At 38.3% G+C, this 15,987-nt stretch overlaps 1 protein-coding gene across 1 annotated transcript in view; it reads left to right on the forward strand.

Moving 5' to 3' along the window:
- The window catches only part of ZYG11A (zyg-11 family member A, cell cycle regulator), a 77,199-nt gene that overhangs the window by 44,794 nt on the left and 16,418 nt on the right, over positions 1-15,987 (forward strand). The window contains exons 4-8 of the mRNA XM_045477421.1: positions 1,145-1,285; positions 4,325-4,501; positions 6,605-6,669; positions 13,091-13,190; positions 13,288-13,341. Coding sequence (XP_045333377.1) covers positions 1,145-1,285; positions 4,325-4,501; positions 6,605-6,669; positions 13,091-13,190; positions 13,288-13,341 — 537 coding nt within the window. The remainder of the gene's footprint in view (positions 1-1,144; positions 1,286-4,324; positions 4,502-6,604; positions 6,670-13,090; positions 13,191-13,287; positions 13,342-15,987) is intronic.

The raw sequence follows: 15,987 nt of genomic DNA on the forward strand, positions 1-15,987 counted from the left end.
TTCTTTCTTTTTAAAAAATTTTGTTTTCTTGCATTTCTTTCCATTACTAAATTTTTATTCAAATCCACGCTTCCTTGGGTGCCTTGTAACTTAGTTTTTACATTTGATACGATTTTGTCTTTTTCTTTCCTGAGTTTAATCAACCATTGTCTCATCTTTTCATTGAGAGTATTTTTTCATATCCCCAAATGCTTATGGAGAATATTTAATTCAGATTAGTGCTGTGTTAAAATTTTCTTCTGATTTGTTGTTGGTTTATAGGAAGAAATGCTGCTTAGAAATTTCTTATAAATAGCTATATATGGAATTGGTTTGAATTTTTTATTTTTTGGTATTTAATGGACATAGTTCCTACTTCAGAAGCATTGTCCATTAGTGATGTCAATCAGTGATGTGAGGTTTCTTCAGTGATAATGATATTACTGGTCATGGTAGAGTGGAGAGGGGATTGTTTTCATTTTACAAGATTCTGAATTTTCCCCTTTATTTTCTTCTCCACTACCCAGGAATGCTGAAAATTGGGTCATACTTAGTTTTATTTGCATTCCTTATTAATTTTATGTTTTGGATCATGGTGGGGGGGGGGTACCATTATCCTCCAGACCCAAAGTCTATATGTAGATTTTTAAAAGTTATTATTTAGGTGGTAGCAAGAAAGAATTGTGTTAATATTTAATAAATAAAAAGTAATACTACAAAAAAGTCCTTTTCCCTTCCATTTTAGTTATTTTATGTGGCCTTTTACCTTTCTCTTATTACCTAATTTATTCTATATGAGTACTTAGAAAACATATGCAGTCATGGTTATTGATTGTTTAAAAATTTATATGCCACCCATTATTCAGTTGAAGTCTTTTTTTTTTTTTTTTTTTTGAAGTCTTAACTGTAATATAGTTGTAGGGAGATGGCATTTCACTTTAGCTCCATCACTGAATTGGTTTGTTAAAATTAGCACCATATTTCATCTCTCTGACCCCATCTGTAAAAATGGGATTGAGGAGACCGTTTACCTATTAGAATTCAATAAGAGTAACTTTGTAAAGCACCTGGAACACTGAATTGAATACCTGTCATTGTTTCTAACACTCAAAACCCCTTAAAAACCTGAGTAGTGAAACCTATTGGTAATATTTTTGTTTTTCAGGTTGCTGGAGGAGCCAATATGAGCCAGATTTCAGAAGCACTGAGTCGATACAGGAATAGGTCATGTTTTATGAAGGAAGCCCTTTACAGGCTCTTCACAGAGACGTTTTCAATGCAGGTAACCATGCCTGCGATTTTAAAGGTAACTATACCTCAGAAAGGTAGTTTTTGTTACCACTTTTTACTTAGTTCATTAAAGCTGTTCACAAAACACTGACTGCAGTAATTTATATGCCTTATTCTATAGTGAGCCACAGTACCCTCACAGAGAAAGGAAAACAATGTTAGACTTAACTACTAGACCATTTCTCATTTTGAGCATCTGAATCAATTAGAATCATCCAGTGTTTTGATTTTACCTGAGAAGGGTCTATAGGAGCACTGTACTATTTTGCCTACAATAAGAGATATAATTTATAAAACAAAGTCACTTTGCCCTAAATGTTGTTTCTTATTCATTCATTCATTTGGTTACTCTTTGTTTTTTATTTAAAAAATAATGTTTTTTAAATGTTTACTTATTTTTGAGAGAGACAGAGACAGAATGCGAGTGGGGGAGGGGCAGACACAGAGGGAGACACAGAATCCAAAGCAGGCTCCAAAGTCTGAGCTGTCAGCACAGAGCCCAACGCGGGGCTCAAACTCACGAACTGCGAGATCATGACTTGAGCCAAAGTCAGACACTTAACTGACTGAGCCACCCAGGCACTCCATTTGTTTACTCTTTAAAATCTAACCTCTGGTTTTCTAAAAGAAAACATCAGTATCTCCAACAAGAACAGAGCAAAATGTAATAATTGAAGGTGGCCAAATCTACCATTTAAAGTATTTTGTGAATAAAGTAAAATTACCAGTAATGGTAGGTCCAGGCTTCGGTTTACAGAAGAATGAATTTTTTTTTTTGGTTTTTATGTTTGTTTATTTTTTTTTTTTTTTTTAATTTTTTTTTTTCAACGTTTATTTATTTTTGGGACAGAGAGAGACAGAGCATGAATGGGGGAGGGGCAGAGAGAGAGGGAGACACAGAATCGGAAACAGGCTCCAGGCTCTGAGCCATCAGCCCAGAGCCCGACGCGGGGCTCGAACTCACGGACCGTGAGATCGTGACCTGGCTGAAGTCGGACGCTTAACCGACTGCGCCACCCAGGCGCCCCTATGTTTGTTTATTTTTGAGAAAGAGAGGAAGACAGAGGATCTGAAGCGGGCTCTGTGCTAAGAGTGGAGAGTCCGATGTGGGGCTCAAACTCATGATCCGTGAGATCATGACCTGAGCCAAAGTTGGATGCTTAACTGACTGAGCTGCCCAGGCGCCCCTATGGAATAAATTTATTTTAAATGTTATTGGAAGTATTAAGTGGTTTGGGAAAGAAAACTGCAGTTATTTAGAGTGAAATGTAACGTGGAAATGAAGAGTCTTAAAGTCACTGTGTCTTTATTATTTGTAATTCTTTGCATTTCCTTAAAAATATGGATATTTCTGCCTCATGCGAGATTAGATTTGTTCATAACCTAAAAGCAGCACTGTATAAAGAGAAAAAATTCTGGACTTTTCCCATTTGTAATGATACTGAATTTGGTGTTCTAAAAGTCCATTTCATATCAAAGATTCTATGATTTTTGAAAACCATGGGTTTTTTTTAAATTATTTCTGCATTTTTTTTTTTAACGTTTATTCATTTTTTTTTTTTTTTCAACGTTTATTTTATTTTTGGGACAGAGAGAGACAGAGCATGAACGGGGGAGGGGCAGAGAGAGAGGGAGACACAGAATCAGAAACAGGCTCCAGGCTCTGAGCCATCAGCCCAGAGCCCGACGCGGGGCTCAAACTCACGGACCGCGAGATCGTGACCTGGCTGAAGTCGGACGCCTAACCGACTGCGCCACCCAGGCGCCCCCGTTTATTCATTTTTGAGACAGAGAGAGACAGAGCATGAACAGGGCAGGGTCAGAGAGAGGGAGACACAGAATCCGAAACAGGCTCCAGGCTCTGAGCTGTCAGCACAGAGCCCGACGCGGGGCTCGAACTCAAGGACTGCGAGATCATGACCTGAGCTGAAGTCAGCCGCCCAACCGACTGAGCCACCCAGGTGCGCCCCAATTTCTGCATATTTAATTTGCAGATGATGGCAATCCAATGAAATCCTAGGAGCAGTTTAGCAATATAGACAACAGTCATTTTTTTCTCTAGTAGAATGTGTCCCAGGTCTGTGTCTGTCTCTAGGCTCCATTACTTCATGCAGCTGTCAGAGTGAGGGGCTCTGGTCTCTTAAAATCATGGTTCATGCAAGTATCAGCAGACTAGTTTCTGAGGTAGATAGGGATGATTATTATCCCTGTTGGATAGACAAAACAGATTGCTTTGTCCTTAAATGTTAGAGCAGGGGTGGTCTAAGGTTAGAATGGCACCTCCATTTTACATGAGTGTTGTAGGTCTTTCACAGTTTGTCTTCCAGTTACCTTTCTAATGTTATGCTTTACCATTTTTCAAATGCTTTCAAAATTCTGTTAAATTCAAAATTTCTCCTCCGCTAATGGATTCATCCCATCCTTTTGTTTATTTTGTGTACTTCCTTATCACCTTTCCCTTCCTTGGGAATCTCCTCTTCATTTCATCCCTACCTCCATCTTATTCTGTCCAAATCTTAGCTGCAACCCTGCTTAAATGTGCTCTCTGAATGAAGTCTTCTGATTCCATACCTCAAATGATTGCTCCCTCCACAGTGACCTTAGGCAGCACTTTATGTATACTTCTTTTATGATACTTTCTTTTTTCCAGTTTCATGTTTTGATAGCCCTCACAGTATCCTTTGTTTACATACTTTATTTTTCTCACAAGGCTTTATGTTAAGGAATTAGGGTGTAAGTGATTCATGTTTGTGTCCCCTGTAGTGCTTATCACAATGCTTTGTATGGAGTGAGCTTCGATAAAGGATTATGAAATTACTGAGGAAACAGAAGTCCAAAGAAGGGAAGTGACTTGCCTTTAGTCACAGAGCTAGTTAATGGCTGCATTTGGATTGGAAGGTATTGCTGGTGTCCTAAAATAATAAATGCTGAGGATAGGGAAAATCTGTTACTTTCTGGCCCAATGAACAGATATTTTTGCCAATTAACACAAAAACAAGACAGTTTAAAGAATGCTAATGTTGTCATATGCCACTAAAAACAAGTTCATCTTCAGCTTGTGGCTGTAGGAATGAGGAATCATCCATTGGATTTGCCAGTGCAGTTCACAGCCAGTGCTTGCGCCCTCAACTTAACACGCCAGGGCCTGGCCAGGGGGATGCCTGTTCGTCTGTTGTCAGAGGTCACCTGTCTGCTTTTCAAGGCTCTGAAAAATTTCCCCCATTACCAGCAGGTAATTTGAATTGAATACTTGACTGTGCTTCTTACTTCAGGGCAAATACATGAAAAAAATTATTATTATTAGTTATTATTAGTTTTAGCATTATTTTCTTTTAATTTTTCATCCTACCTGAAAGAATGAGAGAGAGAATAAATAAGGAATTTATATTTGTTATAGAAAAAAATAGCAAATTTGGATAAGCAGTTGGGTTCAAATTTTAAAAATTTCTCAAAAACCAGTTACCCAGAAACCCATGTACTGTTAACACTTCAGTACATCGTTATAAGCTTAACATCATATGTGAAAGTTAACTTGAATTGAATCATAGATCTAAATATAAAACGTAAAACCCTAAAACTTATAGAAGAAAACATAGGAGAAAATATTTGTGACCTTGAAGTAGGCAAAGTTTTCTTAGGATACAAAAAGCACATATCATGAAAGAAAAATAATAAATTTAGAATTCATCAAAATAAGCTTCTCACACACATACACAAATTGAAAAGGGTGAGCTATGGGCTGGGAAAAATGTTTATTTTGTATATATGAGAAAAGACTTTTATAGAAAATATAAAAAAAAAACTCTTAGTAACACAAGATAAACCAATTTTTTTTAAAGGCAAAAGATTTGAGCACTTTACCCAAGAATACATGCAGATGGCAAATGAGTATGTGAAAAGATGCTCAGTGTGTTTAGTTATTAAAACCACATTGAGATACCACTGCATACCTAGTACTACTACACACTAGATTGGTTGAAATCAAAAGTGTTGGCAGGGGTGTGGAGCAACTGAGATTCTTACATATTGATGTTAAGAATGTAAAACGATGCAATTACCAGTTTGACGTTGGCTTACAAAGTTAGACATATACCTTCTACACTACCTAGTCATTCCACTACTAGAGAAATGAAATCATATATTCATACAAAGACTTCTATATGAATGTTCATAATATCTTTATTCATAATATATCTCCTAAAACTGAAAACTTCAGTTGTTCAGCAGCAGATGAATAGATAAATTGTGGTATGTTCATATAGAAAAATACTATTTGGCAATAAAAAGGAAAAAAGTACTCATGTGCAATATGGATGAATCTCAAAAACATTATATACTGAGCAAAATAAGCCAGACACAGAAGAGTAGATACCATATGATTCCATTTATGTGAAACTTGAGAAAAGATTAGTCTCTTAGGACAGTGTAATTTTCTGGGGTTTGAAGCCTGTGAGGTTAAGATTGACTGGAAGGTCATGCAGTGCAACTCTTTGGGGTGATGGAAATATTTTTTATCTTAACTATGGTGATGGTGGATGGTAGTGGTTACACAGCTGTATCAGTTTGTCAAATCTAATTGAAGTATGTACTTAAAATGTAAAATTTTTAAAATACAATAAGGAAGGTGGTTTTTCCTCATTAAAAAAAAAAATCTATTTCTACCTTCTGTTGAGAAGTTGGAAGCTGCTTCGCAGTTTGGTGTTAATTCCTACATGGAAGGCATCAGTTGGAGTAAGAACTGCCCCTATAAGAGGCCATTAATTCTCGTTTGCCGTAATTCCTACAACTGCTCTGCTCTGTCACATTCAGCCCACTTCACTTGTTTGTTACTGCCCAGTTCCTGTTGGCATTTCAGGCTTGCTGGCCCTGCCTCTTAAACTACTTCAGTCATACAGGCCTACTTATTATGGCCTTTCAAAGAAATGGTATGTTTTTCTATTCCTACAACTTTCCCATGAGGCTTTCTCTTTCTTTCCTGTCTCTAATGGCCCAGTTTCATCCCTGCTGGTCTTAGGTAGCAGGTATAACTCTATCACATAGTTATGAGAGATCTGGTAAGGACATTTGTAGGTGGCCCAGGCTTCAGGTAATTGATTTAGACTGACCCATAGTCAGGCCATTGGGGTTCAGGAGAAAAGACCCCACTTTGTCAAAAAAAAAAAAAGGTAGGGGGAGGATTGTTCTTTAGGCAGAGGTAAATGTGACAGAGTAAGATTAAATGAACTTGGAAGTACACAGAGGCAGGTACACAGTGAGCTCTCAGTAAATGCCTAGAATCTTTATTTAGAATGGGGTATACCTTTGCTCAAAATTATTTTTCTTTATTCCCTTAAAGTTACAGAAGAATTGTCTTCTCTCCTTAACCAATTCCAGGATTCTTGTGGATGTTCCATTTGACAGGCAAGTATAAAACTTGGTCATCTGATTTTGGGGTGTTGACTAGTGTTACTCTGAACATTGTTGGCTTTGGTTATTAGCTTATTAGCAAGGGTTTGATTAAGGCTGGGCTAAGGTGTTTGAGGAGAATGTTCTGTTGAGCCTCTTCCACAGAGGTGATTAGAAGTACCCTACAGATGACCCTTGAAAAAATGCAGGGATTAGGGACACTCACACTACACCCCCGCCCGTCAAAACGCACGTATAATTTTGACTCAACCAGAACTTTACTAGTAGCTTGCTACTGACTGAAAAGCCTTAGTGATAAAATAGTCGATTAACATGTATTTTGTATGTTAAATATTATATATTATATTCTACATTAAAGTAAGCTAGAGAAAAGAAAATGTTATTAAGAAAATCATAAAGAAGGGGCACCTAGGTGGCTCAATTAGTTAAGCATCTGACTCTTGATCTAGGCTCTGGTCCTGATCTCGCTGTGGATTGAGCTCCGCATTGGGCTCTGTGCTCTGACAGGCAGTCTGCTTGGGATTCTCTCCTCTCCCTCTGCCCCTCCCCCAGTCATGCTCTCCCCAAAAATAAATAAATATTTTTTTAAAAAGAAAAAATCAGGGGCGCCTGGGTGGCTCAGTCGGTTGAGCGTCCGACTTCGGCTCAGGTCACGATCTCACGGTCTGTGAGTTCGAGCCCCGCGTCAGGCTCTGGGCTGATGGCTCAGAGCCTGGAGCCTGCTTCCGATTCTGTGTCTCCCTCTCTCTCTGCCCTTTCCCCGTTCATGCTCTGTCTCTCTCTGTCTCACAAATAAATAAATGTTAAAAAAAAAAAAATTAAAAAAAAAAAAAAAAGAAAGAATCATAAATAGAAAACAATACATTTATAGTACTGTACTGTATTTATTGATACCAAAAGTTTATATTATCTGCTTCTAAGGTGAATCTTCTGTCAGTACCTATATCAATATCATCTACAAAACACTGTCGATGTTTTATGTATTACTAACGCTAGATATCAAAAATGAAAAGATAATGTGGGGTATCTGGCTGTCTTAGTAGAGTGTGTGACTTGATCTGAGGGTCATGGAATTCAAGCCCTACATTGGCGGTAGAGTTTACTTAGGTATTTCTTTTCTTTTTTTTTTTTTTTTTTTTTAATGTTTTATTTAATTTTGAGAGAGAGACAGCATGAGCAGGGTAGGGGCAGAGAGAGAGGGAGACACAGAATCCGAAGCAGGCTCCAGGCTCCAAGCTGTCCTCACAGAGCCTGACGCAGGGCTTGAACACAAGAACTGTGAGATCATGGCTGGAGCCAAAGTCAGCCACCCAACCGGCTGAGCCACCTAGGTGCCCCGAGTTTACTTAGGAAGGAAGGAAAGAAGGAAAGATAGTGTGAAAAATATTTATTTACAAGTGTATTCATGCATTGATAATGAAGAAGCAGCAATATGATTGCTTTATGGTAGTATAGTATAATCAGTGAATTGTTTCATGGTAGCCTAGCCTTACACTAATGAACGAATTGCTGTAAAATTTTCATGGCATAGAGTAAAGCAGTCATATTTATCATACAGTGTTGGAAACATTGTTACTTTAAAAAAAAAAAAAACTACTGGGGTGCCTGGGTGGCTTAGTAGGTTGAGCATCTGACTTTGGCTCAGGTCATGGTCTCACAGTTTGTGAGTTTGAGCCCTGCCTTGGGCTCTGTGCTGACAGCTCAGAGCCTGGAGCCTGCTTCTGATTCTGTGTCTCATTCTCTCTCTGCCCCTCCCCCACTTGTGCTCTGTCTCTCAAAAATAAATAAATGTAAAAAAAAACAAATTAAAAAAAAAACAACTACTTGCCTTTGATAATAGGCTGAAATGCAGTTTCTTCAGTTATGGCAGAGGCATATTATATGGTAATGTAATTCTTGGAAAGCAAAATTACAAAATGATAAGAAAACTGACATGTTTTTAATCTTATATTAAATATCACTTACCTTATGCTCTATAAGGGTAGGCTGTCCACTTCCATGCAAGTCTTGCATGTGATGTTGTACATCCTGAATACTTAGGCATTAATAAGGACACAGACACCTCTCATACAATTCTTGCTATACAGTTATTAGATGTTCATATGAAGATACATACACAACAGAGAGGTTTATTAACTGTAGGCATGATGATTGTTTACTGCTCATTAAGTAGAATTGGATCATCATAAAGGTCTTCATCCTCATTGTTTTCATGTTGACCAGGCTGAGGAGAAAGAGGAGGGGTTAATCTTGCTGTCTTGGGGGTGAAAGAGGTGGAGGACATGGAAGGGGAGGCAGCCACACTTGGTATAACTTTACTGCATCATAATTTCTGTCTGACTTCTTTGCTTTTTCATTTCTCTAGAGATATTTCTATACAGTACCAATTTTTCTTCCACCATTTGCTTTAGTTTCATTGCCCGTATTATAGAAGGGTCCATGTTATAAAATAAGTCAAAAGCAGTCTTGAATAATTGGGATCCTTCTGCCCGATTGTCTAATGTCAATCTATTATCTGGTACTGCTTCTCCTACATCTTCTTCCTTGCTGTCCAGCACTGGTTTGGAAGCGCTCATCTGTATCAAATTGACATCTGTTAATTCCTCTGGTGTGGGGTCTATTAACTCTTGAATTTCTCCAAGATCTGTATCTTGAAACTTCACCCCCCACCTTTTTTTGGCCATATCTACAGTCTCTTTCATGATTTCCGTGATTGGCTGTCATAAATCCTATAAAGTCATACACAGCAAATGGATACAGTTTTCTCCAGCAGAAATTTATTGTATCAGCCTTGATGGCTTTTATGGCTTTTCCTGTAACAATAGTTGCATCTTCGATGGTGTAATACTTCCAGACTTTCATGATGTTCTATTGGGATTCTCTTCCAAAATGTTGACAGTCCTTCCATAGAGTACTGTGTGTAATGAGCCTTAAAGGTCCCTATCACCCCTGATCTAGAGGCTGAATTAGAGACCCTTTGTTTGGGGGCAGATAGACCACTTCAGTGCTTGAAATCATGGGGTTCTGGGGGCCAGGGGAATTATCCAATATGAAAAGAATTAAAAAAAATTTTTTAGTGTTTGTTTATTTTTTGAGACACAGAGTCAGTGCAAGCGGGGTAGGGGCAGAGAGAGAGGGAGACCCAGAATCTGAAACAGGCTCCAGGCTCTGAGCTGTCAGCACAGAGCCCTACGCGAGGCATGAACCCACAAACCACGAGATCATGACCTGAGCCAAACTGGAGGCTCAACTGACTGAGCCACCCAGGCACCCCAATATGAAGAGAATTTTAAAGGCAGTCCTTTATTGGCAAGGTAATTCCTGACTTCAGGGACAAAGTATGGAACCAATCGATAAAAAGGATTCTTGTCCAGGCCTTCTTGTACAACCGAAAGACTAGCATCCTATGTTTATCTTTTCCCAAGTCTTCGGAGTTAGCAGCTTTATGGATAAGGGCAGTTCTTATCGTAAAACTGACTGCATTTGTACAAAACAGTAGAGTTAACCTATTCTTTCCTGCCTTAAGTCAAACCTCTCTAAAAAGCAAACTATCCTTTGCTGGCATTAAATTTTGCAATTTTAGGGGCACCTGGACTGGCTCAGAAGTACCTGAGGCTTTTTTTTTTTTTTTTTAAGTTTATTTATTTATTTTGAGAGAGAGAGCACACGTGCCAGCAGGGAAGGTGTAGTGAGAGAGCCAGTGCAGAGCCTGATGCGGGGCTCAAACTCGTAAACCATGAGATCACGACCTGAGCCGAAGTCAACAGTCGGATACTCAACAGACTGAGCCACCCAAGAGCCTTGGAAGAACATATGACTTTTGATCTCAGGGTTGTGAGTTCGAGCCCACTGGTTGTAGAAATTACAACAAATAAACTTAAATTTTTTTTTGCAGTTTAGATCCTTTCCCTTCCTTTTCCTTTAACTTGTCATATGGTCACTTTTTCTCAAGTCATATTAGAGTCTATAACTATGCTTTTCTTATGGCAATCCCTGCCCACATAAAAGCTGCATTTTCAATAAGATAAAAGGGTGTTTTGCAAAAAAGCGCAAGGTTTCATGACAGCTGGCATAGCTGCAGCAACACCTTCACCAATTTCTCTTTTCTTTCTTTTTTACTGTGGTCTTTATTCTGGATTCATTTATGAAATGATGGGCACCCCAGCTGCAGTCTTCAATCTATGGTAGATATCAGGCAGTTCAACTTTTTCTTGTAATGGCATGATTTTTCTTTGTTTCTAGGGAGCACTTCCAACATCATTAGTGGCATTTTTATATGGGTCTCATGGTGTTATTCAGGGTTTACAATATTTTACTAAACAGTGAAAAATATGTGAGTACTGCAAGAGATTACTTTTTACTGCTGTATGCAGTTTACTGGAGGGAAAACTGATCATGTCGAGTGATTAATGTTGCAGGGCATTTTAAGTGGATATACACACACACTTCAGCTCATTGTAATGTTAACAGGAGGTGGCTGTGAAATAATTACGGTAGTACAGTATGTAGTACAGTTAACTGTATAGTTACTTAATACTGTATGTTTGTTTTACATTTCTGTTGAGTGGTGCTATGTATGGTCTATAAGTGTTTGTGTAAGTTTCAATAAGTTTTAACCTTTTATGGTAGATGTGTATACATTTTATGGTAATAGTAAAAGAAACCAGTAACAAGTATCTATGTATGTTTTGTATAGTTATAAATCCCTAACTTTTTCTTATTTTTTTGATATTTCTGGGCTATGAGGTTTGTGAGTTTTTTCAAATTGTTGCAAATCTGCAAAAACATTTTCCAGTGTGTCTATTGAAAAAAACTCTGTGTTTAGGTGGACCACAATAGTTCAAACCTATGTTGTTCCAGGGTCAACTGTGCTTGCAAATATTGTCTCTCAAAGTGATTCCAGTTCAGGGTAGTAAGTGTCAAGAACATGGGCTCCAGAGAGTCAAACATACTTGAAGTTTGACTCATTTGTAAAAGTTTCCTCATTTGTAAAATAGTGACTCTTATGAGGATTAGACATGATAATGTTTGTAAAGTACTTATCAGGGTGCCTAGCTTAAGAAGTAGAGCCTGTTTAGGGGTGCCTGGGTGATGACTCAGTAAGTTGAGCGCCTGACTCTTGATTTCGGCTCAGGTCATGATGCCAGGATTGTGTCTGAGCCCTGCATCAGGCTCTGTGCTGAGCTCAGAGCCTGCTTAAGATTTTCTCTCTTCTCTTCTCTTCTCTTCTCTTCTCTTCTCTTCTCTTCTCTTCTCTTCCCTTCCCTTCCCTTCCCTTCCCTTCCCTTCCCTTCTCTTCTCTTCTCTCTCTCTCTCTCTCCCTCCCTCCCTCCCTCTCTCTCCCGTACCTCTGCCTCTCTCTCCAGCTTGCACTTTCCTTAAAAAAAAAAAAAGTCTCTTCTAAGTATAGTCATTCTTTTTGTTACTATTTTATTGAAAATAATTGAGAAAATCATCATCCTGGACTCCAAAGGGACTCCTTTTGAGGCCTTTATAGTCTTCCAGATTCATGAGCTCAGAAACATTTATAATAGTTGCTGCTAACAGCAGAAAAATTCAGCACAAGCTGGCATGAACAAAGCCTGTGGTATGTGGGTGTGGAGTGTTAGGCTAAGCCATTCTCAAATCTAATTGAAATGTGTACTTAAAATGGGAGTTGACTTTTAAAGTTACAATAGGGTCTTCCTCATTAAAAAGAAAAAATTGATTTCTGTCTTGTCTTGAAAGTTAGAAGATCTTTCTCATCTCAGTCTTCATTCCTACAATTGTAGTCAATAGGAGCTAACTACTTTCTGCCTCTATAAAAGGGTATGAATTCTCTTTAGCTATGTGATTTGTTTGCTATCCCATTTTAGTACTGTCTACAATTCATATTACAAATTACTACTTGTTGGGTGGGTTCTTCCCATTTTTCAGACCCATGAAAGTAGGAACTGAATGGTAAGTTTTTCCTAGGTCTGCTAATCTTACTTAGTTTAAAAAAAAATTTTTTTTTAATGTTTATTTATTTTGAAGGAGAGAGAGCATGAGCAGGGGAGGGACAGAGAGAGAGGGAGACACAATCTGAAGCAGGCTGCAGGCTCTGAGCTGTCAGCACAGAGCCCAGCAAGGGCTCAAACTCATTAGCTGTGAGATCATGACCTGAGCCAAAGTCAGATGCATAACTGACTGAGCCACCCAGGCGCCCCTTCCTGCTAAACTTACTTTGAATTCTGTGCATTTTGCTTACATTCTTATTTGCCTTCTGTCCTCTTTCTCTTCTGACCTTCTCTTCTTTTTGCCAGGTGCTCTTGATTTTCATGCCTGAGGGTTTAGAAATCCAAGATACAGGGTTTGTTGGGGAGGTTAAGTGATTTCTTCTCTCCTCATGTACTGTTTAAAACTTCATTGTGAGAAAAAAAACCTGTTTTTTCAGGTTTGATGCTGCCAAGTTTGTTATGAGATGGCTTTGTAAGCATGAGAACCCCAAGATGCAAACAATGGCAGTGAGCATCACCTCTATTCTAGCCCTGCAGGTATGTAATTGCTAAAGTCCAGATTTCTCTCCTGAATCTTGATGGAGCTCTGATAGATGTCCAATGTTTTACTTTCGGCTTTTTGTTTGCTTACAAGCTCTCATCTGAGCAAACTGCACAGCTTAAGGAAGAGCTCTTCATGGCAGTTAAGGTAAGTTGATTGTCGCTTTTATAACCCTTTTTTTTCCAATAAAAAAATCTATGAACATAATTTTAAAAGTATAATCATTCTAAAAGGCTTATAAGTGAAAACTCTCCAAAGACCTGTTCCCCAAAAGAAACTACTTTCTACTCTTAGAGCTATTTCTTTTGGTATTTACCTCCACATCTCTAAATAAAATGCTTTTAACTTGATTTATCAATTTTATATGTTTTCTAGTGATTCTGCTGCTACAGTAAATAAGAACTTAGCTCTCCCACATGTATCTTTAAAGAATTTTTTTACATTTATGTATGTATGTATGTATGTATGTAATTTATTTTAGAGAGGGAGGGATGGAGGGAGGTATCTGCAGAGAGAGAGAGGGAGAGAGAGAATCCCAAGCCGACTGCGTGGACAGATGCATGTATTATCCAACACAGGGCTCGATCCCACGAACTATGAGATCATGATCTGAGTCAAAATCAAGAGGTGGACACTTAACCAACTGAGCCACCCAGGTGCTCCTCTCCTACATGTATCTCTATAAATTATCTCCTTTCCCAATAAATTAATATCCTAATTTTTATTCAGTAATCAGTATTAACCTTATGATTATGCTAATACTGCTCCCTAAAAAATGTACATCATTGTTTTATTTTGCACTTGTTTTGAGCAAGTAATACCATCCCCCTTCCCCCTCCAAACATTTATGTTTCCTGTGAACTGTTATCATAGCCTTGATAGGTTTCCCTTTTTTTTTTTTTTTTAAATGTTTATTTATTTTTGAGACAGAGACAGAGCATGAACGGGGGAGGGTCAGAGAGAGAGGGAGACACAGAATCTGAAACAGGCTCCAGGCTCTGAGCGGTCAGCACAGAGCCCGATGCGGGGCTCTAACTCATGGACTGCGAGATCATGACCTGAGCTGAAGTCGGACGCTTAACTGACTGAGCCACCCAGGTGCCCCGATAGGTTTCCTTTTTTTTAAAAAATTAATTTATTTATTTTGAGAGAGAGAACCACTTGAGTGGAGGAGAGGCAGAGAGAGGGGGGACGAGGTCCGAAGTGGGCTCTGCGCTGACAGCGGAGAGTCTGATGTAGGGCTTAAACTCAGGAACCATGAGACAATGACCTGAGCCACCCAGGAGCCCCTGTTTTCCCTTTTGGGTTGCTGGCTTTCTTATGATTTATAAGACTTTGCTATATATTAAGGAATTGAGCCTTTTGACTCTGATGTGAGATGCATGTATTTTCCCCAGTTGGCTGTTTGATTGTTTGCACTTTATTTATGACATGTTTTGCCATGCAGTAATTTAAAAATGTTTATAGGTTTAAATTTATCATTTTATTTCTCTGGCATTGATGGCACAGTTTGAAAGTATTTCTGTGCTCCACAGAGTATATTTTAAAATTTTCTCATGATTTTTATCTGTGGTTTCCTTTCTTTTAACATGTAAATTCTTGATTTACATAAAGCCTTTTTTTTTTTTTTTTTTTTTGGGTATGTTGTAAGGGTCTGTGTTTCTTCTCAATGTCTGCCTCTGCACCTTTTGTTGAACAAATTATCTTTTCTCCACTGTTATACATTGCTACCTCTATCATATATTAAATTCCCTTCTCTATTTGCATCTGTTTCTGGACTTTGTGCTGTGTTATATGCTGATACCACACTTTTTATTTACTAGTTTTATAAATTCCTTAATAGTTAAGATCTTGAGTTTCTTTTTTTTCTTATGTTTTATTTTTGTGGGTTTTTTTTTTTTTTTTTTAATTGTTGTTGTTTTTGAGAGAGAGAGAGGGCGCAGAAGAGGGGTAGAGAGAAAGAGGGAGATACACAATTCGAAGCCGGCTCCAGGCTCTCAACTGTCAGCACAGAGCCTGTCGCGGGGCTCAGTCCCATGAACTGTTAGATCATGAGCTGAGGCAAAATCAAGAGTCAGACACTTAACTGAATCACCCAGGCGTCCCTCTTTGTTTTTTTTAATGTGAACACCAGAACTGGCTTTTCTTGTTTTAAAAAAGCTTTGTTTTCTTTGGGATTATGTTAAATTTATAGATTTACTTAGAAGAATTGACATCTCTTTGATACTGATTTTTCCTTCTGAGAATAGGAGATGTTACTCCATTTATTTGGTCTTCTATGTCCCCCAGATGTATACGGGTGTTGTCTTAATGTTGATATTCTGTATTTCTTAAATTTATTCCTAAAGTTTTTACCTTTTGCATTGCTGTCACAAGTAGAATCTTATGAGTATTTGATATGTAGTCAGTAGGTTTGGGGGATAAAAATCAAGAGTGACTTTAGACATGTTAATTTCTGCAATGCTTAAGATGTCCCAGAGGCAGTTTGATATGGGGCACAGCTCAGAGTATTGGGTAAGAATAATTTGAGTCCTCAGTTCTGATACGGGATATAATCACCTGGAGAGTGTGGAGTGCATATAGAGTAAAAAGAAGGACTGAAATGAGTGTGTTAGAAAGAAGAACAAGCCGGGGAAGGAGAGTGGAGTTGTGTCGAAAATGAGAAAACCAAGAAAGAGTGATGTCTTAGAATCCAAGAGAATTATTTCCAGAAAAATTGAGCAGTCATGTCAGATGCTATTGAGTGGTTGAGTGAGATGGACAGAGAGGTGCCAGTTGGATTTGGCAGGATGG

Source organism: Leopardus geoffroyi, chromosome C1 (assembly GCF_018350155.1).
Source record: "Leopardus geoffroyi isolate Oge1 chromosome C1, O.geoffroyi_Oge1_pat1.0, whole genome shotgun sequence".
Lineage (NCBI taxonomy): Eukaryota > Metazoa > Chordata > Mammalia > Carnivora > Felidae > Leopardus > Leopardus geoffroyi.